The sequence below is a fragment of the Pezoporus flaviventris genome, unplaced genomic scaffold (assembly GCF_033815535.1).
Source record: "Pezoporus flaviventris isolate CSIRO_AGI_PZ_B2104156 unplaced genomic scaffold, CSIRO_AGI_Pfla_v1 ptg000041l, whole genome shotgun sequence".
NCBI classification, from domain to species: Eukaryota; Metazoa; Chordata; class Aves; order Psittaciformes; family Psittacidae; genus Pezoporus; species Pezoporus flaviventris.
This window is the reverse complement of record NW_026892589.1, coordinates 8,028,901-8,052,759: the sequence shown is the minus strand read 5'-3', so window position 1 is coordinate 8,052,759 and position 23,859 is coordinate 8,028,901. Positions and strand designations below refer to the sequence as shown.

Sequence of the window (23,859 nt, the reverse complement as noted above, 5' to 3'; positions counted from 1 at the left end):
TAAAGGCTGTTCTGTAAACAAGCTTGTGGTTGCTGCCTATCAGCAGTGTAGGCCCAGCAGTGTCATTGAATATTGGCATGCTTGAGGGATGTCTTCCCAAACCACTGGACCTGGAGTGTGCGTCCGCCCATGCCTCTTACTTGCTGGATACCTTTGGAAGTTCATTGAGGTTGATGTCCCTCAGATTGCATTGTTTAAAATGGAGGTGTTATACATAGCCTGTCGCTTGGGAAATGGGTTTCATTGGTGCTGTTGCCATCCTGACTGCTTGGGAGGGCACTTGCCGAGACAGAGGGAGTTTGCAGGAGGCACATGCTCTGCATTCATACCCAGCAGTGCAGCAGTGCTACTCAAATAAGCACAAGTAGGTGCTGTCAGATAAGCACAAGTTCTTCCCCAGCTCCATCATGCACTACATACAGTGGACAGGGTGAGTTCCCAGTCCTGGCTGAAAGCAGCTTCAACCAAACGTGCTTTCATCTGCTGTGAAAGCTGGGCAGGTTGGCTTCACCATGCACCCCCAGCAGCACCTTTCAGCACTCCTGCAGGCTGTGAAAGCTGGGCAGGCTGGGCCTGTAGTATGCCTCATTTCATCTACCTGCAAATGGTGCCCCAGCTTCCTTTCAATCATTCAAGCTCCCTTGCTCTGACACACTTTCCGCTGACAGTAATTCTAGAGCACTCGTCGGGCATTTACTGCCATCACTAGAGGAAATACTGATGGCTTAAAATGGGATCATTTCCTTTCTGATGGACAGCGAGCACCTGTGGGAGTTTTAGTAGCTGTTACAGTATGTCTGTTAGTAGCGAGGAAGACGGGTGCAGCTCTCTGCAGTGACGTTCCTGCAGGCCCTGAAGAGGAAATTGGAGGAGAGGGAGAAAGCCACCCTGCTTCCTCTTGAGCTTGCAAAGTGCAGCTTAAACCAGTAGATTTTGTGTATCCATCTCCCTAATGGGTGGTGGTGGGGAAGGATTTATTACCAAAGAAGTGGACAACCTTATGTGTGCATCCGTGCAGATTTCCTTGACCTCTTACTAAAGAGAAGATATTTGCTTTATGTGTTTTTCCTTTTATTGCTCCCAAAATTACTGTTAAACACTGTTTCCAGGAACTTGATGCTACCGGGGTGGGACAGTACTGTTTTTTTTGTTTTCCTGGTTTTCTTTCCTCAAGTAATTGAGAAGGAGGGGAACAGTACCAGCCCCTGCTCCCCAGCTTTTAAAACCAGTTACTGCTTAGCACTTAATTTATTCAAGTCTCATGCAAACTAAAAGAGCACTCAAAGCTTTGTAAAATCATAGTGATTGAAATACATCTAAAAGCAGAGTGATTTTGACCTTTTCTGTTGTATTTTTTGGCTACTTTGTGTTGGACAGCTGTCCAAGGTGTCTCTACTTGGTGTTGTGTCTTCAAGGTCCTAGCAGCAAGTCTTAATTCTTGGGTGTCATTACAAGTGGGTATTTAGCACAGTGGTGGCAGCTTGCTCCTCAGCTCTTCACAGGTGACAGGAGCACAGCCTCTGGTAATAAATTTGACTGGTTCAATTACAGCGAGTTTCTTGGTTCATCCACTTTTATTTTTAAGTTAAATTAGGTATCATAAACCTGCAAACCAATGGCTGCTTCAAATGTCTTAACATTTCCAAAGCTGTCTGCTCAGGAAGTCATCTTATTCTTGAGCTAAACATGTGACAGGGTCAGAGCAAATGTGGTGCATTTTAAAAAGTGAGACCCAGATTCATCTGGAACATGTCAGCTTTGGAAGGAGAATTGCAGTCTAAGGTTAAACAAGCAAGGGTTTCATTTGGAATCATTTTAATTGATATTGATTGCATTACTTGAATGTAGGGTCAAAGAAGAAAGTCACTTTGAATCTAGATGAATTTTTTTGCCTTTTAAAAAACGCTTTGGTGGCTGTGGCTGAAGGGTTGGGGCTTGAGTTACATCTTCAGTGAAGCTTGCAGTGGCGGAGAAGAGAGGGAAGGGAAGTAAACCAAGTGTTTGTTATATTGGAGGAAAAATGACAACTTTCCTGTCCATGAGAAGGGCAAGCATGTGGCTGGAGGTTCCAGCAGGCTGCCTCCCTGAGTGCCCTCTGCCCTTCCAGCCGGAGCTGCTGTGCCATGCTGCCAGCCAGTCCCAGCTCTCCTGCAGCCTCACTGCATGCTCCTTCTCCCAGCTTTCCAGAGAGAGCTCTCAAACTTCTCCTCTCCCACTGTTCAAGTGTGTTCCTGCTTGTTTTTAGATCTCCACTTGCATTTGCTGCCTGCTCACCACATTGAGTTCAAATTAAATCACTTTGGTGTGGTCCTAACTAATACCCTCCAGTAGAGTTACCTCTTATCCCATTCCTTTTTTCCTCCTTTTTTTTTTTTTTTTCCCCTCTCCATATTGTTCACCTCATTTTGTTTGCCTGTTGGCTAATTTTCTTGGCTGGCTCCTGTTCTTGCAGTGGTTTCTCTCTACGGACCCATCTTCAAATCCTTGCCTTAAAGTTAATTTATTTGATGTATGTTTGTCTTGTATATCTCTAATATTAACTTTCCATTTGAATGAGTGTCTCCTGTGCCACCTTTATGTAAATAAATGAACAGCAGATTTCCCTTAGTAGGGGTCCTGTCTGTATTTGTAATGTGCTTTGTCTACGTAGAAAGCATGAGAATATGAAGTCAGCATTTGTTTCTATGTTGCTCTTTATTAACTGGGTATCAGGTCAATAGGAATATTTTAGAAGTAACCTAATTAAAAATAAATCTGTTTCAGTTCATCTCTGAGCCAGGATCTCTCCCTGAACTATTAAACAAACACATTTGACAACCCTATGCTAATTGCATGATGAAGTTGATATAAGGGTAGATGGTGTTTGGATCCTCGGAGCCTTTTCCATTGCTGTTTTGCTGAGAGAAGCTGGAAGCTGAAACAGGGACAAGCACAGTCTGTTTTAGAGACAGCAGTGGGGTTTTTATTTCCTTTGTGTGGATCCTTCTCCTGTTTGATGTTCAGTGGGATATTTCACGTTCCTCAGCTTAAGGAGTAAGTGCTGCAGTGAAGAGTTGTGGAGAGAGAAGCTGGAGGCTGTTTCCCTACTGGGAAATCAGCCCATATAATCTTGTGCAGTTGGCAGAGGCTGTCTGGCAGGAGCACTGTAACCAGGCCTTGCCTGAGCCTTGCAATGTCCAACAGGCCCTGGGGACAGGGGCTTGTAATGGACTTGATTTCACACCAGGGCTGAGTTTTGAATGGATGCTTGAGGGCTGAGGGTAGTTATTTTATTAACTGTAGGTGTATTTTTGGCCTCTGCACCCCTGCAAGCATGCTCGAGGTTTTTCGTCTACCTGTGTGGGTTTTCCACCTTTTTTTCAGGTTCAGCAAGCGTTCCCTGTGTCTGAAAGGTATTTGCAACCCCAGCCTCCCTCACGTGCTTTCTGACATCTCAGAGCTGTGTAAACTTGGAGGATTAAGGCAGAGTTAGAGCTGGGCTGAGCAAATACACAGTGGTACCTCCAGCCATGGATGCTGTCAACGTGGATCTTGCATCAGGGTCCTTTAGGGCTGATCATTATTTCTTGATCCAACAGACAGCATGGAGTCCACTGTGCAGAAGTCTCTGGCTGTGGCATTTTGGGGGTAAGAACAGTCTCATTCTAAAGCTGAAGCCTGTGCACCGGCATTATTCACAGCTTCATTTATACGCAGAGTGGTGCGTGCACCTTGAGTGTCTTTGGAGATTGCAGCTGTGCCTCGGTGACAGAAGAAAAATGGCTTTTCAGGAAGGAGTCTTCCAAGAGATTAAGGAGGCTGCCAGCTCTGCTGCAAGTAGAAGAGCAGTTGCATAACTTTAGCTTGGGCTAAATAGTGATCAAAGACCTCAGATTTTTATTGGACTCTCAAAATCTGTTGCACAGCTGAGGTTGCATACTTGGGTTGCCAGCCTGTGCTGAGGTCTTTGCCAGTGTATCATCACAGCTAGGGGTCTGCAAGTAATGTCAGGTAGAGCTCGAGGAGGTGGTACCACAATTACATTTTCAGCTGAAGTGTTCTTTGGTATCTGTGCATCTGAATAGGAAAATGGGGAGGTGGAATTTGTATGCTTTGTGCAGTAGCTGCCAAGAAAGAGGCTCTAAAGAAAGGCCTACTCTTCCTTATCTGTACCCATGCAGCCAATTAGAACCATCTGCTCTCCGTCTGCAGGCCAGACAGAAGGCTGCAGCCTGACCTGGACGGTGTAAGAGAGATTCATAAGTGAGGACAGGTAGGAGAGCCCTGGAAGCAGTGAGTAATAAGGAACAAAATAGTTTTGTGTATATTCTGGAACAGAATTTGGCAATCTCCTTACTGGAACTGAGAAGAGAGAATGGGCCTGGATCCACCAGCCTTCCTTGGAGAAGGGCATTTACTGGCCCTGACAGCAAAGGTAACCGTGTCTGCTGGCTCCGAGGTTGGGCAGAAACCGAAAGGCTGGATATGGAGACCTTTTGACTTTAGGGCCTGATTTCAGACATTGTCATTATGTGAGCCCTTAGGCTTTACATGGCGTGCAAAAGGCAAGTCTGCTAGTCTGGGCTTGTCTGGGGGCAAGGCTCCAGTGCAGCAGTTTGTCAGAGGCCAGTTTCCCCTCCCCACTGGCATTTCTGGATTGAAGTCAAGGTGTGTCAATAAACATTGTTCACTGCAGTGATGTACTGTATATTTTGTATGTGCTTAAGTTTTCCAGTGATTGCCTGTGCACAAGCACAGATGCACATCCCGAAATAGTAAGCTCTTGCACTGAGGTCCCCAACTTGGAGGTCATAAACTTGAGTAAAAGAGCAATTGCTGGAAGACTTTTAGCGGAGTAAATAGAAAGGAAACAAAGGTGGCAGGAACAGAAACCCCATTAGCCCCCTCCTGCTCTCTGCCTGAGGCTGCAAAGAGGTCTGCATTTAGCAGCATAGAAAGCAGTCCCGCTGTCACCCTCTGTCAGCGACGAGAAGCTGAGTTCAGTTCCCAGAAAAAGCCAAGTCCTGTGAGCTGAATCCTCTGCTGAAGCGGGGAGGAACATGGAATAGCTTTTCTTGTCCCAAGGCAGGAAAACTTGGCTTCTTCCCCCCAGCTGCCCCATGCTGCGGAGCTGAGAATGACTCCCTCTGCCTTCCTCCTGCAGGAGGCAAGCAGCAGCCTGGCTACCAGGGCTTGGGGCTTAATTCACGGCTGTTTGGAAAGTGCTTGAGATTCTTGGATGCAAGTGGCACTACAAGTGAATGCATTATTTCCTTGGCTTTAATCCAGCTATGACTATATTCCCTGAATTAATTTTGCTAGTAGCTCAGTGATGAGACAGGCCTTAAATCTTCAGACAAAACGGGGATAAAAAGCTAAATTATTAAGTAGGGAATTTTATAGGATTCAGTAAGGGGAAAACCACAGCTTTCCAGACTAGTTACGCAGTGAAGCAAATTATCTAAAACCTGCAGTGAATGTGCTGTGGGCACCGAGGGAAGGCTTTTCCTAAGGCATTGAGTCACCAGTAACCATGTGAAGCCAGGTAGAATTTAAACCAAAAGTGGCCATTTACTGCCTTTGAAAGCATCTTTGAAAGTGAATATTGCACATTGAGCCAGGAGCAAGTTGTTTGCTGGTGCTTTCAGGTGGGGTTATTCCTGCTTTCTCCCTTATTGGGGCCCCTGTCACCTCATGCAACATCTTCCATGTGTCTGCTGTCACGTTGCAGCCGCATCTGGCTTTATAAAGAAGTGCAGGTTTTTGGTGACTTCTGTTTCTGATATTTTGCTGAGTATTAGTTAACACATGTCATTTCCATTGCACTAGTTTTTGATTAGATACTAAAGCTTAGCATTTAGATTTCTACCTCAGCAACTTCCCAGTAAATAGAACAATCAGTGTGACCTTCTGTAAGTGCCATCTGAAGCTGGTGGTTTAGTGTGTTACTTTAAAGCTAAAAACCAAAGGGAGCAACTAAACATTTAGTTGAATTCCTCCTTTTATCATTCATGGAGAATAATGCCAGACAATCATTTTGCTTGCTCATTCATTAGTTAAGGCCTTGGTGAGCTGATCTGTATTCTGGTGTGTTCGACGTCTTTGAGACTGTGCTACTGGCTTTAATTTTGGAGTGGGGATTTTATCTTGGGGGTTTTGCAGCTTGCTGTGTATGTATGTGCTGTAAGAGGAGCTTGCCAGACCCACAGGACCTCTGTGCAGGGTGTTTAGGGGTTGGATATTGGCTGATTGTCTTTGAGCCTGTGTTGGGCTAAGAAGCAGCTGCATGTATGTTGTTGTTGTGATCGAAATGTCAGTGTCTCTGTGATCCTAAAGTGTCAGTACATCATCTCGCTTCACAGGGAAAGGTAACTTTAAGCAGCAAGTGATTTGGAGTGGAATCAGCCTGTTGCACACTGAGCAGTCAATTCACTAATTAAATGAGGGGGAGGAAGTAATCTGGAGCAGTCAGCAGGACATTTCATCCCAATTCTTCATTGTCTGTTGTTGGGCTTTAGTTTTGGAGAGACTAGAGAGCTAATGATTTTCATGAGCTCTTTTGCAGTACTGAAGGTGTGTTAATGTGAGTAGTTGTATTGCCAGTTCCTTCCATGATGTAATGGCTTGAGTCGGAAGCAAGGCACTGAGAGCAGGGGAGATGCTGTGGCTGAAGCTGACAAATTTTGGCATGGTAAACAGGGCTTTCTAAAGTATCTCCTAATCTGATATATTTTCCTCTCATAAAAAATTAATTGGGCTAGAGATTCTGTGGAACATTTCAAAAAGAGTTTAGTTTTTACCCTGGAGCAGTTAATAAAAAGCATTGGGGGGGGGGGGGGGAATGTATCTAGCTGTTGTGAACTAACGTCATAGTGATTTGGCATGTTATTTCTTAAACTCTCTTTAAGTGGTGTGTGTAGGGGGAGAGTTTGACACTGTCACCATGAGTTCAGCTTTCAGTCCTCAAAGATGCCGGGGATAGCAGCAGTAATTCCCTTCTCTGATCTCACTTCCGATGTTAATCATTCTGACATGACATACCCGCTTTTAAAGTGTGCTTAGATTGTATGTTATAGTCCTGATTCAGGGCAGACACTTAACACTTAGAAGTGTTCAACCTCTGTTATGTGTTTAGATCCCATTGATCTCAGCTTGCTTATTGAATGCATGGTAGGCTTTAGAAGTGCATTTCTCCATATGAATGCTACTGTGAATCAGACTGTCAGGCCCAGGGGGGCTGATATGTTGCTTTCTGAGATCAGAAGCAAAATAAAACCCACCTCTGTTTCAGTTGAACAGTTAAAGGCTTTCTTTTAGGATGCTGATTTGTTCATGTGCTGTTGACGTATGGTTACTGAATTAATCTGAAGCAATCTCATTTTCATAACCAGTTCCAGCATCTCTGAAATTAATCAAACACATAGCCTGGAGAGTATTCATCCTAATCTAATCTAAAATTACTGTTTGCATTGTGTGTGCCTAATTATTCATCTTAAGTCATCTCTGGAAAGAACATGCTGTCTTGTTTGTGTTTTTGTTCAATATTTATATTGCTTATTGCTTAAAAGTAGTCTCAGAGAACTTAATGTACTATTTTTTTCCCTCCTTTACAGAAGGACATGTCACTAAAGCCTCAGGAGCGGAAGGAGAAATGGGAGAGGCATCCAGGAAAGAAACCTAGAGAATCTGAAAACTGTGTTTCTGCTGAGCCAGGTGAAAATGGCCATAACAATGATGCTGGGAGCTCGGAGAGAGAGGCAGAGAGAGGCAAAGAACGGATGAAGAAGAAGCTCCCCTTGAAGCTGTCCAAACAGGTAGGGAAATTACTTCTCATTTGTAGCGACTGTACTGTGGCTTTGGCCACTGTGAAATGTTGTCCAAGGTTGGTGTTGTTAATGTGACTGGCTTCTCTGGTAACTTGTGCTGGTGAAAACAATGTCTTTTACAAGACTTCTGGCTATGTGCACAAATCCTGCGTTGTGGAGAAGTTTCATAAGTTAAAACGGAAGATCAGATGTACTGGGTAATGTAGGAAGGAAGGAGCAGGCCTCCCGTGTATCCTGCAGCTTTGTGACAGCGTGGTAATTCACACCATTAGTTTGTGACTCTTACAATTTTAAATGCAAATAGAAATCATCAGTCAGACCATAGCCTTCTTTGGTGAAGATGTGTTTGTTAATGTGTGCCTGGAATTTGCAAACATGAGTGTGTCCATCCCATGAGTCAGGTTCATGTGCCCCTAAAACAGTATGCTGAGGAGAAAATACTCGAGTATTTTAGGTGGAAAGTCAGTTTGGAGGAAGTCATGCTCTGGGGAGTCTTTTCTTTGTGCCCTTCTAAAACGTGGTAGAGCATTAATGAATGAAGAGTTGTTATGCTGGAGGGGACGATTGCCGGCTCCCATCTGAACCACTGCATGTGGAGAGCCAGGAGGTGACAAAGAGGAGGCAGTATGCCTGGCAGGCTGTTTATCACTTAACTGCTGCTCAGCAGGGAGAGCTGTTGGTGACTCAGTGTGCGTTCATTGGTTTGAAATCCGCATGGCACAGCAGCATATAGCTATGAACAAACACTTTCCCAGTTGTCTGTTAACATGGTGCCAAATGGCAGCCAGCAGGAAGAGCAATGAACTTGACCCTCCAGCATTTGTTCTGGGCTAAGAAGTACACTATGATGGAAAACTACTTTTGTTCTCTGTGATGCAGAGAAAAGAGCTGTTTAACCCAAGCACACCTTCACTTCTGTGAACCTAGTTTTGTGTGTGTGCCAGACTGTGAAGGATTGAACTGTCCAATTACTGACAGTGTTTTTTCAGACTTGGAATATTTTAGGATTTGAAAGGATCATTAAGGTTACCTAATGTAACCCCCCACAGAACTTCACCACCACGCACAATCTTTGGTAGCATATTGGTTCAGAAGGGCCCATCACATTTAACATTAGAAATTCTAATGGTCTGTTCATGGCCCCACTCATTAACAAATTAGGAGGCTTTTGTTTTCTTCTTGATTTAAAAAGAATAGTTGGAATAATTCCATACGAATAACTTCAGTGAAGATCTCAGTACTTTTCTGCTTGCAAACATTTAGGTAGCAAATCATGTAACCGTGCACTCCTAGTAAAATATTTGCCAGGTTTGTTTTCTTTTAACTCCCCGAAGTGATACCAAATGTTTTGTTTTTAGGCTCATCAGTGTATATGTAGTTAAAATGTATCGAGTTTCTTGTTTGTTTTTCCTAGTAATTGAGTGATAGGGTTTCAATTCCCCCTCTGGTTACAGGTGCAAGGAGTCTGCGCACTGTTCACTCTCTGCAAATTAAAATGACTTTTTATTATGGGTGAATAGATGCACATTTTAGTTCTGATGGAAGTTTGAACAAATAGGATCCTCTTTTTGGCATCTAAACCCACAAAATGCTAAGCACGTATTTCACCAGAAGTTCCTGGCTTTCATACAGAATGTTTTGAAGCAGTGGTGCTGAATGGTGATGTCGGATGCTCCTGCTGCCTGCTGCTTATGCTAGGAATGTGGTATTGTGCTTCACTAGCTCCTCTGCCTCTGAAAGCTGCTGTTGTGTCAGGAGGGTTTATTTATGGGAAAAGGCCCCAAACACCAATCCAGTGACCCTTGCAAAGCATACATGGAGCTGGCTCACTTTCCGCTCTAGCCTGGGGAGTAACCTTACACATGCTCATGTTGATGCAACTGAGAGTGTGTGTAGTTGGAGTATGGGAACAAGGAGCACTGCGGGAGGTCGTTAGGTCTTGATTGCCACCTGAATATCTCTAACATGAAAGCCTGGCTTCAGTAGATAACTGCCTTTCCACGGGTTAGAGAGTTGTTCCTTCAGGTGCAGTGTTTCCCTGCAAGAGTTCAGTGCTGTGGATGTGGGAGGCTGTGCCCTGCTGGGTAGTGGGGAGGCCCTTTCGTGGAGCTGGGGGCAGCTGGTTCCTCACCCCCTGCAGAGGACGGAAGGGTTGTTAGTAGTGACACCTTTATGTTTCAAGTAGTTGTGGCCAGTAGGGGGATTTCATGACACTTCCTTAGAAAGCTTTGGGGTAGAAGTTCTGTTACACCGACCAAACACGGGTTCCTGTAATGATATGCTGCTGCCTCAGTTTACCAGCCATTTAGGTTGTTTGTATTTCAGCTCTGAAAACTGAGGACATCGTTATCTACTTTGTTACCTGTTTCTTCTGGCTAGTATTTGGCTGCCATCATGATGTAATAGGGTATTTGCTGCCATATTAATGAAAACTTGAATTCATCTTTCATTGTTTAATCTTTCTTTCCCTGTAAGAATAAGTAACAAACGCCAAAAAGATTGAGGATTTGCACAAAGAGTATAAAAAATAAAGCCTGTGATGAGTGACTCATTAATACATGATGCCTCTTTAAACAAGTCACACTTGAATTCATCTTTTATTGAAAAGGGAGAGGTTTTAAATACTTTTTATTATCCTACCTGATAGAGTTGTGAAAAGCAGACAAGTTTGCAGGTCTGTAAGGTTGATGGAAGTAGCAGGGAAATTGAAGCTGGATAAACCAGGCTATTCTTAGTTCAAACTCATTATGTAAATGATATAGGCAAGTTCAATAATTTTTCCTTTTCTTTAATACCCACAAAGTTCACACCTAGAGTTCTGACATTTCCTGCCAAGCTGTCTAGACAAATTGGCTGTAATATGAAGTTTCCTGGAATTTGGGGGTGATTTTTGCATCTCTGCCTTATTAAATGTAGGTTTATACCTAATTTGGAAAGCTTACTGTAATTAATGCTAATTATATTGAGAGGTTGCTTAGAAATTACTATTCTCTTTGGTGCTTTCCTTACATTCTCATTCTTTCTCTTCACAAGGCTACTGGATTGTCACCTTCTCTACACAGCCTCCTCCAATAAATCAAATTGGGCATTATAATTATGGCATTCTGCTAATCCTTGTAGAGAAGTGCAAAGTGGCAAGCTGATTGGAGTGCCAGGTTGTCTGCTTTGTTTAGAAAATTAGGTTAATACTTCACTCCTTTTGACAAAGCATCCACACTACGATTTGCACCTGAATATTTGGTCCTGTTGTACCTCTGGCTGTGGGGAGAGAGTTGCAAAAGCCAGTCTGTCCTTTCCAGCCTATTATTACATCTGCATATAAACAGCATTCAAACACATTTATCTGCTACTGTAACGAAGCAGAGGGGGGAAAAGGGCATTTCAAATAGTTGTAAGTCTTTTGGCCAAAGATTTGTCAGGATTTGGGGCTGTCCTCAACATGTCTGTGCAGGGAAAGGGGCTGACTTGAAACTGCTGCTCTATGATGAGAATTAATGACAGATATGGGGAGAAGACCCCAGCACCTCTGTAAAAGATTCCTTGATAGTTGGGTGTATAAGTCACTTAAATGAAGTAAGAGGTAGACATAAGATGAAACTTCTTTGTTCCAGTTTTGCTTCCTTGGGTTGTCCCAAGTCAGTCTAGTTTTGTGAGAGACGCCCTTAGAGCTCTGAGTCTGTCTTTTATTAGCCTTAGCTGAGCTGTTTTCTCTTTTCTGCGTTCATTCGTGGAGTTGCTTATTCCTCTGAATGTATGAGCAGCCCGGGGCCACCCTGGGTGCGGAACAGTGGGAGGTTTCTGAGCTTCGGGACCCATTGCCCTTTCTGTACATGGACTAAAAATGGGCTGGCCTCCTTCTGTAAGGAGTTGGAGTAATGGGAAAGAGTTGCAGATACTTCAGGTTAGCTTAACCTCAAGCTCTGTGTTTAGTCAGCTTGGGAGCATCATGGTGTACTGAATATGTTTAGATGTTAAATGTGGCTGTAATAACACTCTGTTCTGCAAGTAGTGATTTGTCACGAAGATGAGTGTCTTACACCTCCTCCTTCCTTTTCTCACCCACTGTTTAAATCACTTGAGATGAGGAAGAGTCTCAAAGAAGCTGAGGAGAACAGGGTGGTGTAGCACGTATTTAGTGCTCATAAATAGCCTGCTGGGTTTGGAGCATGGGAGGAAAGGGCAGGAAAGCTAATGCTGTCACGTTGCTCTGAAGGTGTGACATCTCTGTGACTTCAGCAGAGCTTCCTGGAGGGAGGGAAAGCAGAGTTAATGCCTGTGTCTCATTCACTCTTCAGCCTTCCTCAAACTGCTCAGCACTGTTGATGATTCATGTATATTGTTGCTGTGGCTCTTGCTGGACTGGAACTGCTGAATTACATTAACATGTTTGATTACCTATTCATGGGGTTTTTCTGTGATGCTCACCAGCTTGTTATCCAACATTCATTGATGAATATAACATTCTCTCTGCTCCCCTAGGAGAGCACTGCTCTAGGTGACTGCTGATCTGAGCTGAAGGTGATACACTAAGGCCTTTTCCATCTAGGATGCATGCTGTTTCTTCTGATGTCTAGGTGAAAGTTGATAGCTTGTCTTCAAACTAATTACATAGCCTTAGCCTCATTTTGTGTGTGATGCTGGTGCTGAAAGGCTGTGGGGCTCTTACCAAGAGAGTAATGGTCTAGAAACATACCTGGCTAATGAAGTACTTTGTGTGGGAAATCTCCTTTGGCATCATGCTGCTTGTGCTGATGGTTGGGAGCATGTAGCTGCTTGATTTTTATTTATCCAGATAATGGTAAATGGTAAATCAAAGACTCGGACATGCATTGAAGCTGCTTGTGGGCTGGAGGCTGATTGTTCCTTTGGTGATGCAGAGTTGAGAGCCTGAAGTGTACCTTTCTTATCTGAGGTTCAGCAGCTACGTAGGAGAATAACCTTTGGAGTCTTTGTCTATAGGCCAGAGGACAGGTATGGATATGTCTGTCCTTCTATGACTTAATAATGTAGCATTTAGAAATTAACTGTGTCTGAGAGGATCTAAACATATTAGTAACTTACTCAGTTACTGTCAGTATTTCAGACTATAAAGCAAATGAATTCTAGGCAGCCAGCTTACAAAAAAAAGCCTGCAAGAAATGTTGCCTTTAATGTGGGTTTTGGGGATTGGTTTGGTTTGGTGTGTGCTGCTTTGGTGTTTGCATTTCACCGCTTTTGAACGGTGAAATTATAGAAACGGGTTTCTTTTTGTTTCTAGTTGATGTTACCCTTTTTGTTAGCAGATACTGTTACTTAAACGTTCTTTGAAACTAAACAACAAAGCAAAAGGAAAAAAAGTCCATTTTCTTTTAATCAGGAAAATGTTGCTTCATGTATTGCTTAAACCCAGGATCCATTTCTACCTTTGTAAGTACAAGAACTTACAATTTGAACATGAAAGCTCTGTGCCAATTAGTTTTAAGCACACATTTATTATTCCTGGGAGAGATGGGTTGTTAACATGGTGCTTGTTGTCTGGGTGAAGTCCCTCTATCACTGACTCCAGCCAAGCTGTCTGCAAGCCTGGGAGGTGGCTTAGGTTGGTGCTTGGAGTCCGTCAGCTTGAGACAAGGACAGTGTTGGAGGCCTGCTCCAGTGGAGGCTCTTTGAGGTGTGATCCTGCTCCAGCAAACCCTTCTCAAGTATGTGTTTGCTGTTCAGCATGGGATCAGTTTCTTGCTAGCTTCAAAGCTCTTACTGAGGTTGTAGTGCTGGGGGCCCTGTCCCACGGGATTTTGGAGGAGGTCCTTATTTCCGGCTGAGTAGTGCTGCACACACAGACACAGATGGCCTTGCCTTGCTCTCTCACGCTAATCTGCCAGTGCGGAGGCTTCACAGCTGCCTGGGAAATCACTGGGGACTAACAGTGCAAAGTACTGCAACGGGCAATACAGTATTTAGTCATTAGGTTTGCTAATCCAAGGCCTAAAATCAGCCTCATTTCAATCAACAGCAATCTGTTTGCACTGTCAGGAACTAATTTAAAAATCTGCTTTAAGTCCTGGTTAGGCACTTGGTGTTCTGTTTGCTGCATCAAAGTGGAGGGGAAGCAGTGGGCATAGCACAGCAGTGGCAGGAGGAGGAAAAATCCTTTGTAAGTAAATGGTGGATGTTTATTTCCCAAATGAAACCCTGCTATTACAAAGAACTGCTGTTTCTGCTAAATTTATCCAGGAATTCATTGAGATTCTTGAAGTGGCTGCAGAACCCGCTCTGCAAGAGAGGGAGGGCTTTGCTGTGTGTTTAGTTCAGTGTTTCTTTAAAGCCTTCTACAAATCTTAGACACTGAAGGTTTGCATTATAGCTGTGGCACAGGTAACTTCATCACTGCAGCCATGTTTTGAGAGCTACAACACAGCTTCCATAACATCTCTGCAACATGCTGTGCTTCAGGAGGAGTACTGCAAAGTAGTGCCATAAAACCGTTGGGAACTATGGCACAAGAAGGCCTTCGCTTAAGCTGGAAAAATGATTTCCAAACCCTCTGCAGTTCTGGTAGGGAAACACAAATTGAGGAGACCATGTTTATTAGAACTGGGGGGATCCAACTGTTTTTAGACTAATGCTTAAGCATGAAACAGAAGCATAGGCTGGGTTTCACTACACCACAAATACTATTTTCTGAATGAAGTGATGTAAACTGTGTTTTGGCTGCTGAAAGTGTTATTCACAGGAGAAGGTGAATTTTTCTTTTTCACTAATGTAGTGAAGTACTTACTCATTTGTACCAGTGGGTTTCCCTTTCATAGCTGACCCTCACTTGCTAATATTGGTGCTTTTAATGTGCCCCACTTGTCCCTGCTCTTGTAGGACTCACCTGATCTTCCCAGAGAGGATAAGCCACCTCTGAGCACAGCTTCCGGTGTGCCCCAGCTAAGGAGCAGAGCTGGGGGATGCTGGCTCACTGCTGGGTCTGCAGGGCTTACCTGAGCCAACACCCTACTGCCATGCGCCTCCTTGGGTGGGTGACAGGCGAAGCAGAGGTTGGGTGGCCCTGGGGATGCAGTGCTTTGACACATGTGCTCTGCTCCCTGCCTTGTATTTAAGGATCATAATGCTGTGATGGTATTGATCCTGCTGTGCTGAGATTTGGACCCTGAGGCTTTGCCTGCAGCACTGGCTTCAACCTTCCTTGTTTCTGCTTTTCCTCTTCTCCGGAATTCCCTGTCTGTCCCCATTCACCTCTCCCACTTCCTAGCACTTGGGCAGAAGCAATGTGTTCAGACCTTCAGGTGGCTGTTGGCATTTTTAACATGTTAGAGCAGGTTTAGAGAGCACGGTAATGAAAGCGCTGGATCCTACCAGTGCATTAGGACTTCTTGCACTACTACCAGTGGAGCTGAAACAGAGTGTCTTCAGGGCCTTATGTCACCATTTCATTGCCCATCCTGAGAAGATGCAATAGCTGCAGACCCAGTGAGATGCCTGAGCAGACCTTTGTAATCAAGACACAGACACTTCGTAAAAGGAGCAGTGTGAAGGAAGCTGCCCAGAGCAGCTCTCATCTCACAAGACTCCTTCCTGGCAGACAAGGTTTGATCTGATATTCCTGGTGTTGTCAAAGTTAAAAAAGGCCAGAAAATTCAAGTAATAGAAAGGCTGTTAAGCCACACTCCTGTGGTGTAGGGAAGTTAGATTGCGTGTATTGAAGAATCAAACTAGTTGTAGGCTCCATGTTATAAAACTCTTGCAGGTCATCTTTAAGTTTTCTGCCTGCAGTTAGATAACTGATAAGGACCTTAGGTCACATTTGCTTAAATATAGTTTCAGACAAGAGCAGAATAAGGAGAAACAAAGCAATCCTCTCTTCTCGCTGATGTTCTCTAAATCGCTGTGAATGAATCTCATACAATCGCTTCTTTTGAAAAGAAGAAATAAAGAGGAAATTTCATTGCTGACAACTTATATGGCATCAGGCACTATTAAAAAGGTTGGTGGTGGTCATTGGTTACATTGTTATAAAAGAAGAGCTAAATGGTTTGTAATTTAGAGAGGGGGATTTAATTGCATGAAGTAATTTCCAGGCAGCTATAACCACTTGTATCTTTTTCCTCTGTTGAATTTAATTGGTTGATACAATGCACAGTGTTCTTTCTTTTCCTTCTTCCCTGCTCTCTTTTTGTTGCTGTTGGTTTATTTGTATATTTTCTTTTGGCGAAGAGAAGGCACTAAGATAGAGCACTTGTGTTGTATCTTGTGATCTGAGCAAACTGAAGAATGGTGAAACACAGCAGTGTTTGAATGGTGCTCTGTCTCCTGCTAGTCTTGCTAGTGTGTGCTGTTTGAAGAGATTCAGAGCCTTGGCTGGAGGTTTCTCTTGAACATCTTTTCATGACAGTGAGACAGGGCCTGTTCCAGGTTTCCTGTGGGCTGTGTAGAGCCCTTTTCCCTGGATGTAGCTCAGATGCCACAGAAGAGGCTGGGACCTAGAAGTAGCTGGAGCAGCCATGGCCTTTTTGCATGTTGTTTTTCTGGTTTGGACAAGAAGTGTCTAAAGGGTTATTCCAGCTTGGTTTAAGCACCAGCTGCCCAATACTTCAGCTACCTTTGCATAAGGGTTTGGGATATGTTACCTGATTGTAGTCACTGTTCTTGGGCTTGTACCAAGTGTTTGCAGTAAAATACAAGGTCTTTGAATGGCAGCAGGTAGAGTGTGGTTCCTTGTGAACATTCCTGTCATTTTTGGCATGATTGCAGGTTGGGTTTTTTGTGTGTGTGTGAAACAAGGATAGTAGATGCAGGTGGACAATGTTCTATCACAATATTCTTTCTCCTGCATGCTTATCAGTATAATAACTAAACCATCTGCACAGCTCCAGTCTAAATCTGAGCTGATTTGAAACAAAAATCACATCCCAATGTCATTCGTGGTTGAGGCAGAATAAATATCTTTGTCGTGAGATACTATTACTTTTAAGATGCAGAAGTTGTCCTTGCTTGCTGCTGGCTATGGATCTCCATTTCTGCAAGAGACTGCTAGGATCAGTGCACCAGGAGCTGTAGCAGAATCACTTTGGCAGTTGCCAGTTTTAGCCTGAAGTCATTCAGTGGCACTGGTCCAGCTCACTTGGCTTTCCATGTGGAAGCGTATCAAAGATGATGCTGTTTTCCACCTCTCGGTTGCTCTTGCCTTGCAAACTGCAGCCTCAGGCAGCGTTACCCACATCCCTCGGCCTCTTTTTCTCTGTGGATTCTGAAGGGAACTAATTTTCATACTTCTGCCTGATGGATGGCTTACACGAACTGTTGAGAATATACACAGCTTGAGTAAGCATGTCTTTGGTTTGGAGACATCTCTTAAGTAAAATAAGCACTTATTTTTTACCTTCAAGCAAGGTTACAAGTAGCTATTCAGGTGAATGCCATTGCACTATTTCTCTGGCAAAATCAGTCTATTAAACCCATGCTATTTTCTCTAACATCGTGTCTAAAAGAAACTAAAGAATTAAGTAAAGCCAGCAGGGGTTTGTGATAGATTTAAAGCTCTTCCAAGCTTAGTGGTTGAAGGAGTCCTAAGGCATAGTTGGGTGTGTATGTATCGTTTAACTCAACAGTTGAAATATGCTCTATGTGTAGCAACTGTTAGCACTGTAAATTGATTCTAATATTTTTCTGAAGCTGAGCCTTGAAATTATTTTGTTTAAAGAAAAACAAATATCCTAGCAAGGAGGGTATTTCAGATGTTAAGTTTAGGAATTACACTTATAAATTCTTATTATATGTAACAGTTTCAGTGGTCTTTTCCCCTTCTTTTTCTGGTAGCTTCCTCTCAGTTCTGTTTCTTTGCAGTTGGAGTTGTGGAGATCACAAAGCAAAATAATTTGGGTGGCTGCTGGATTCTGAATATAAGTGTCTAAACTCAATTACATAAATACGTGCTGTTCTTAATTTAAAAACTAATCTTTTGTCTTCATCCTTCCATATTCCACTTTCTTCTGGTTGAAGGGTTTGATTTCAGCACTAGGGAAAGGAGCACAGGCTTGGTTCTTCCTTGAGCTCAGATCCAAAATGCAAGTTAAAGTTGAAGGCTAGTAATAGGTTTCATTTTGCACTCTAATGTTTCCTTACAGCCCTGCTTGACTCATGGACACTGAATAGTAAAAACAAGGGAAACACCTTTTCCAGACAAAACTTTATCTACTGGAATAATATTGCTAAAAAGAATTCAGGGACTAGATAATGGATCAAGTAGTGGATGCTGTCCAGGGCAGCTAAAATAACACTGCTATGATGAATAGTCCTCTGATGCTGTAATATTGCAGCCTCCTGGAAGGTAATGCTGGATCTCATAAACTTGTCTTCTTGTCGGCTCTCAAAACTTTGGAGTGGCCACAGGGCAACATCTTGTAATGTAACATGACGTTTATTGGTTATAGTGTCAGTCATGGGTATCTTTTTGGAGTTAGTGTCTCAAGTGTTTTAAAATCAAAGATGGAGATAGTTTCGCTGATCAGATAGGGCTGCTGTGAAGGGCATCTGCAGCTTTAACATGAAAAATAAATGTACTTCCAGTTAATTTTCATCTCCTATTAGCAATTTCAGTGTATAAAGATGTACACAGGGATGACATGAACCAAGATAGCTGTATTACAAGCGTTGCCTGAATTGAGGCTTTTAAAACTTGTTCCTCATTTGTACATGTGCTCTTTTTTCATCCAGATGCATCCTGCCAAAACCAATAATGTAAAAATACAGAAGTTATTCTTTGCTTACCACATAGGAAGTAATCCCTTCAGCAGAAAATAAAGATCCACAAAACCTGAACCCCATTCTGAAGAGCTGAATTCAGTGTTTCCCCAGCACGTGTCTGTGCTGCCTTGCATGAGGGGCTGGCAGCACGGACAGAGCCGTACCGGGTATGTGGTGGTGCGATGGCTGCATGCCATTGCACATCACTTCCCCATTTGCCTCTCCTGCTTTCCTTGCGACTGGCTCGTTTTGTTCATAAAGCAGCTTGTAATTGAGTGTTTGACAAAGAAGTGTTTACAAGCAGTGTTTCTTGTGCATAACTGCCTAGCTGAGGGGAATAACAATTTGGTCTGAATTCCAGCCCTCCTTTGTCACTGTCGTATCATCGTCAGTGGCGGTGCTGTCTCTGCTTAAAGAGACAGATGGATTAACATTGTGACAGGGTATGGCACCGGAGATGTGGAGAGGGAATGCTTGCTCCTTCAAGAAGCTTGTGAGAGTTCCTTGTGCCTGTGCTTGTTGTTCATGTCTTACCTTTGTACCACACCAAGGTGTGCTAATTACATGTGTGGTGACTTCTGGGGTTTCAGAGATGAACTCTGTTATTTTAGGGGGAGTTTTATTCTGATCATATGAAATGTGGAGGTTGGAGTTTTGCCAGGTTTTAAGCCTCCTCCAGCCATGGTATGGGGTGAGATATTGCAGCTGCTCTGATATGGGAATGCGGTGGAGTTCAGTCTTCATGGGGTGAAACCTACAGTGCAGATGGGACCTGTGTTATCAAAAGAAGTGTCTCATTTAGCTGTCGCTCAGAAAGAACAGGACTCTGGGAACAAGCTTTTCGTTCAGGCAGCATGTGGGTGTTTCAATTGTCCATGCCAAAACCCTTCTGCACATTATGCCAACTGGGCAGGGTGTGGAGGGAACAGAAGCCATGAAGTTATGCATGAGTAAGGAACAGCTCAAGCTTTATTTAGACACATTATAGGTCATTTGCAAAGGAGACTTTTTTTCTTGTTTTGTTGAGGGGGTGTTTTTTAACGGGGCTGCTCATTCCGTGTTTGCAGGAATTCCCATGTTTCATCAGAAGTGATGGGAATCTGCACATAGTGAATAAGCAAAGACAATCCTAAGAATCCTCTACTAATAGCTGGAGGTACCTGAAGCTCTGCTGTTCTCCAGTTGCAGGGCTGAATAGGGCTGTTCCCATTAACGTCAGTGCCAGTCTGTGACTAAAACCCACGCATAGAGATGAAAACAAATCACAGCATATGAAACAAAAGTCATGCCATGGGGCATGAGTAAAAGTGGTACTCAGCCCTTTTGGCCAGTGAGTCTAACTCCTTCCCTGCTGCTTGTCTGCAAACAGGAAGCAGTTTCTGTAGCAAATCTCCTCACACTGAGTCTGCTTTGCTGGGTATAGTCATTACTTAATGGTTGATACGGAGCTGTTGAGCAAAAGTTGATAAACAGTCACAGCTGTACGGACAGCTAGGAGTAGGTTAATGCAATGGCTACGCTGCTAGGAGCATCTCTGAATTAGTGCTATTGCTTGTCAGAGTGTTTTCACTCTGGCAACGTACCGAATTGCTAAATTCCTGTATAAAGAAGACCACATGACACTCGCATCCAGAGTGCCTTTTATTTGTCCTCATGCAAAATAGCTTTGCAGGTGTTTTGCTAAGACATCTTTCCAATCCCCTTAGCCTTGTTCTGAATCATCCTCATGCATTGAACAGCTTGGTAAATAAACAGTATGTTTTTATATGCCTGTACAAACGCTGGTCTCTTACAGTCCTTTGCAGCTAGATATTCCCTCCCTGTGTACCTGACTTGTCAAGAGCAGAGGGAGAAGAAAAACGTCTTTGTGGCAGCTTTTTTTGTTTCCTTGCAGTGAAGCAAAGGAATAAAGGGAATATTTTTTTCTTCCCCAGACAGTCTTCACACAGCAGTAGCACCATGGACCTCTAGTAAATTGATCAAGGGACACATTTGACCTTAGGGCTGCTTGTTAGAGAACATTATTATAGGCACTTGTAATAGCAGATGTAATAAAGTCTGCATTGTCCCAGAGAGGAAAAAAAAGGAAGTATGTTTTGTGGGGAGTATTGGTCCTTTTGTGTGTGTGCGAGTGTGTTATTTGGTAGGAGCTGAATTATTGTCTGCCAACCTTGGGTCACTTCAGATAGGCATAAGCCTAAGGCAAAGCCAAAGGCAAATGGGTGACAAAGTTGTATGGAAGCTTGACAAGTACCTGCTTGTTATTGTTTATTGAAACTGAGAGCCCAGGGAAAAATTGGGTTTATGAAAAATTATTTCAACTGCAGAATGAACAAGAAGGTGTGAATTGTGTCAGGAAAGGAGCAGTGATGTGTTCCCTGGAAGCTTGCACTTGCATAGCTCTGCCCTTATCGGGTACAGGAGAACTCACATATATGAGGCTTTTGGTCCTGAAGAGCTTGGGAAGGCAGCTCTTGGATATTCCTCAGTGTCATCCTGCTAGATTAGGAGGGTGAGAAGTGGGAGCCCTTCCAGACTTGTGTTCTTTTGGTAAGAGGCAGTTTTGTATAGAAAAACAGGAAATAAGTAAGCTCTCTGCTTGTAACCAAACAAAAATGATGCTCCTACAAAAAAATGACCACTGTAAGGATTCAGTTAGTTGAGAGCCTAAATCCCAGTGACTTGTTGGTACAGTGTGCTCCTCACTTCAGCATGTGCATAAATCCTGCTTACCACTTTACTCTTATTTCCATTTTTGTATTCTGATACCTCTTACTAGAATAAATGTGTTTCTTCTATTTCGATAGATCCAGGCAAATAAAATGTGCAAGCTGTTGCAAGATGTATGTTGTGTTCTATTAGTGGGACTCAAAATAGGATTTCTGATCATTTCAGAGGCTTCCTTCTGTAGCATCCTGTGCTTATTTTCCTATGGGTTGTTATTTATTTTGGCAGAATAACTTACATTGGTAATGACAGGAATTTGTACTGCTTCAACTGTATTCATTTGCACAATGTAGAGAACAGACTTTTTGGGGGTGTTCAGCACCCTGTGACTTACATTGGGAAGGTGTATCCTGCTGTTCAAAGACTTACTGAGATGTGCTGTTAAGTGCTTAAGGTGTACCTGCTGAAACAGTCTGAAAAGCTTTGTTGTTTTATGCAACAAAGATTGTTAATACAAGTACCCCAATGAGAGCCTGTTGTTAATTCCTAGTTAAGTATTGATGTACTTGTTGACTTGAAGCTTTTTCTGACAGAATTAGGATTTAATCAGTAAAAGTCAATCTTTTCCTTCTACTAATCAAAAAATGAGTAGTTCCCAATGCTGAACTATGTATATTAACTTAAAAATTGAACAAGTGATAGGATCTGTTCCACTGTCAGATACTGGCTTCTACCTCATAGTCATTCCAGAAGGACTTAACTTGTGTGTGATGTTTTTATTTCTGAATTGAATGGGAATCTTGATCCCTGGCACGATGCATGTTACTATCCAAGTTGGGTTTTTTTTTCTATTTGCAGATGCTGCCAGACTCATGATTTTGAAACCTTCTTTTTTTCTCCTCAGAAAATAACTGGGAGAGGAGAGGCTGTATTCTTGCCAGTAGTGCTAATTGGTGGAGCTGTTGAGGTTAAGGGATTTATGCTACCAGGTTCTGGTGCTAGATTATTGGGCAGCGTGGTGAATTACTTAGCAATCCACCATCTGATTGCTTATCTGTGACATGGAGATAACAATTTTTACTTCCTTTTTAAAATGCTTGCAATATACAGAAGAAAAGTAATAGGGACATGATGATTATTTTATTACCATACAGGAAAATACAAGACTGTTTTTTCAAGCTCAAGAAGGAAGGGAGGAGGTCATCGCTTTAAGAGTCTTGGTCTTGCTAGCAAGATTTAAGGGACTGGCCTGAAGTTATGGAACATCACACAGAGACATGAGTAGATCTGTAAACAGCACTGCCACGTCAGCTCAGAGCTGACCCAAAGCACAACAAACCGGTTCAGATGAAGGACATCAGAGAAGTCTCTCCATCCAGCCAGTATTTCTGTATCATGCCATGTGAATGTGCCACATGAGGTGCCCAGGGTGGATGCCAGCTGCGCTTTCAAACAGCTAGCTTAAAGCTGCTGAGCACCATTCAGTAATTCAATCTACCAAGAGCCTTGCAGAAAGCTGAGGCAGTTTCTGAGGATGATCTAATGCTGGTATTAATCATTATCTGATGATGGGAACTAGGTGTGAATGCTGAGGGTGTTTTCACTGTGCAAACCCAGGGAAGGATCTTGATAGCAAACTCGCTGGGCCAGTTTTCTAGCCTAAGCATTTTCTTAATTATAAATCCTCCAGAGGTCTTCTAGGGTGAATAGCTGGTTATAAATACAGAGTGTATAATTTTGTGGTTTTCTGTCTTCGGTAACTGGCTTCCTGGGAAGCTTTAGCAGGGAATAGATCCACTCAGGCATGCTTGAAAAAGGGCTCAGGTATCTATTACTCTGAAATAGCCCCACTCGATTATGCAGTTTGGAGCATAGGATATACATAAAAAGGGCTTTTAAAGCCCTGGCTTGCCAAGCAAAACATTTTTAGCAATTCAGTATGAATTCATGCCTTTTATTCTTCCCAGTGGTAGGACTTGTTTATGTGCTGCCCTTAGCCCAGAGATGCAGACCTTCACCTCCAGTGTGCTCCTCCGATCCTCCCTGGAGTCACTGCCTAGGGGAGCTTTGCTTTTCCCTCACTGACCTCAGGTGGGAAGAGGCAGAAGGAGTTGTTAAGGTCCAGCTGGGTGTGAGGGTGGTGGAGTTGTGCTTCAGGGGGTTTGGCATCCAAAAGATTTTCCCTAACAGAAGATGTGAGGGGAATAGCAGCTGCCAGTGAGCTGTGTTGGCACCTCCAGTGCTGGTGGGTTACATTCTGTTTTCTGAAACTAACTGGAAAATATTCCAAATTCCTAAAATTCTGCCTGCCCAGCAGAATGAGGGGGAAGTGTGGCATTACTGGCCATGTGAATGATTGCTTCATTTAGCAACAAGTTATGACTATTCAGCGGCACAGGCTTCAGCAGAGAGGAGGAACAGGAATGTAAGCCCACAGGGATCCACACTTGTTAATCTCTGCTGCCTTGGGCTCTGCTACCCTGTCTGTGTGCTACCTGGAAGGAAATCATTGCAGATGCATTCATCCATGCCATAACTGAACCTTCAGTTTGCTTTGTAGATGTTCCCTTGGAGCTTCTCATGTGGAAGTGGGGCAGTTGGGCTTTGTGTGAATGCAGATGCATGCACATGTCTGTCAAGTTTACTCTCACAGCTTGAC

At 43.3% G+C, this 23,859-nt stretch overlaps 1 protein-coding gene across 21 annotated transcripts in view; it reads left to right on the top strand.

Moving 5' to 3' along the window:
- FBRSL1 (fibrosin like 1) overlaps nt 1–23,859 on the top strand; it is a 533,464-nt gene that overhangs the window by 135,337 nt on the left and 374,268 nt on the right. For all 21 annotated transcript variants that reach the window (XM_061466075.1, XM_061466084.1, XM_061466087.1 and 18 more), the window contains exon 2: nt 7,593–7,793. In XM_061466075.1, the coding sequence (XP_061322059.1) occupies nt 7,593–7,793 (201 nt within the window). The remainder of the gene's footprint in view (nt 1–7,592; nt 7,794–23,859) is intronic.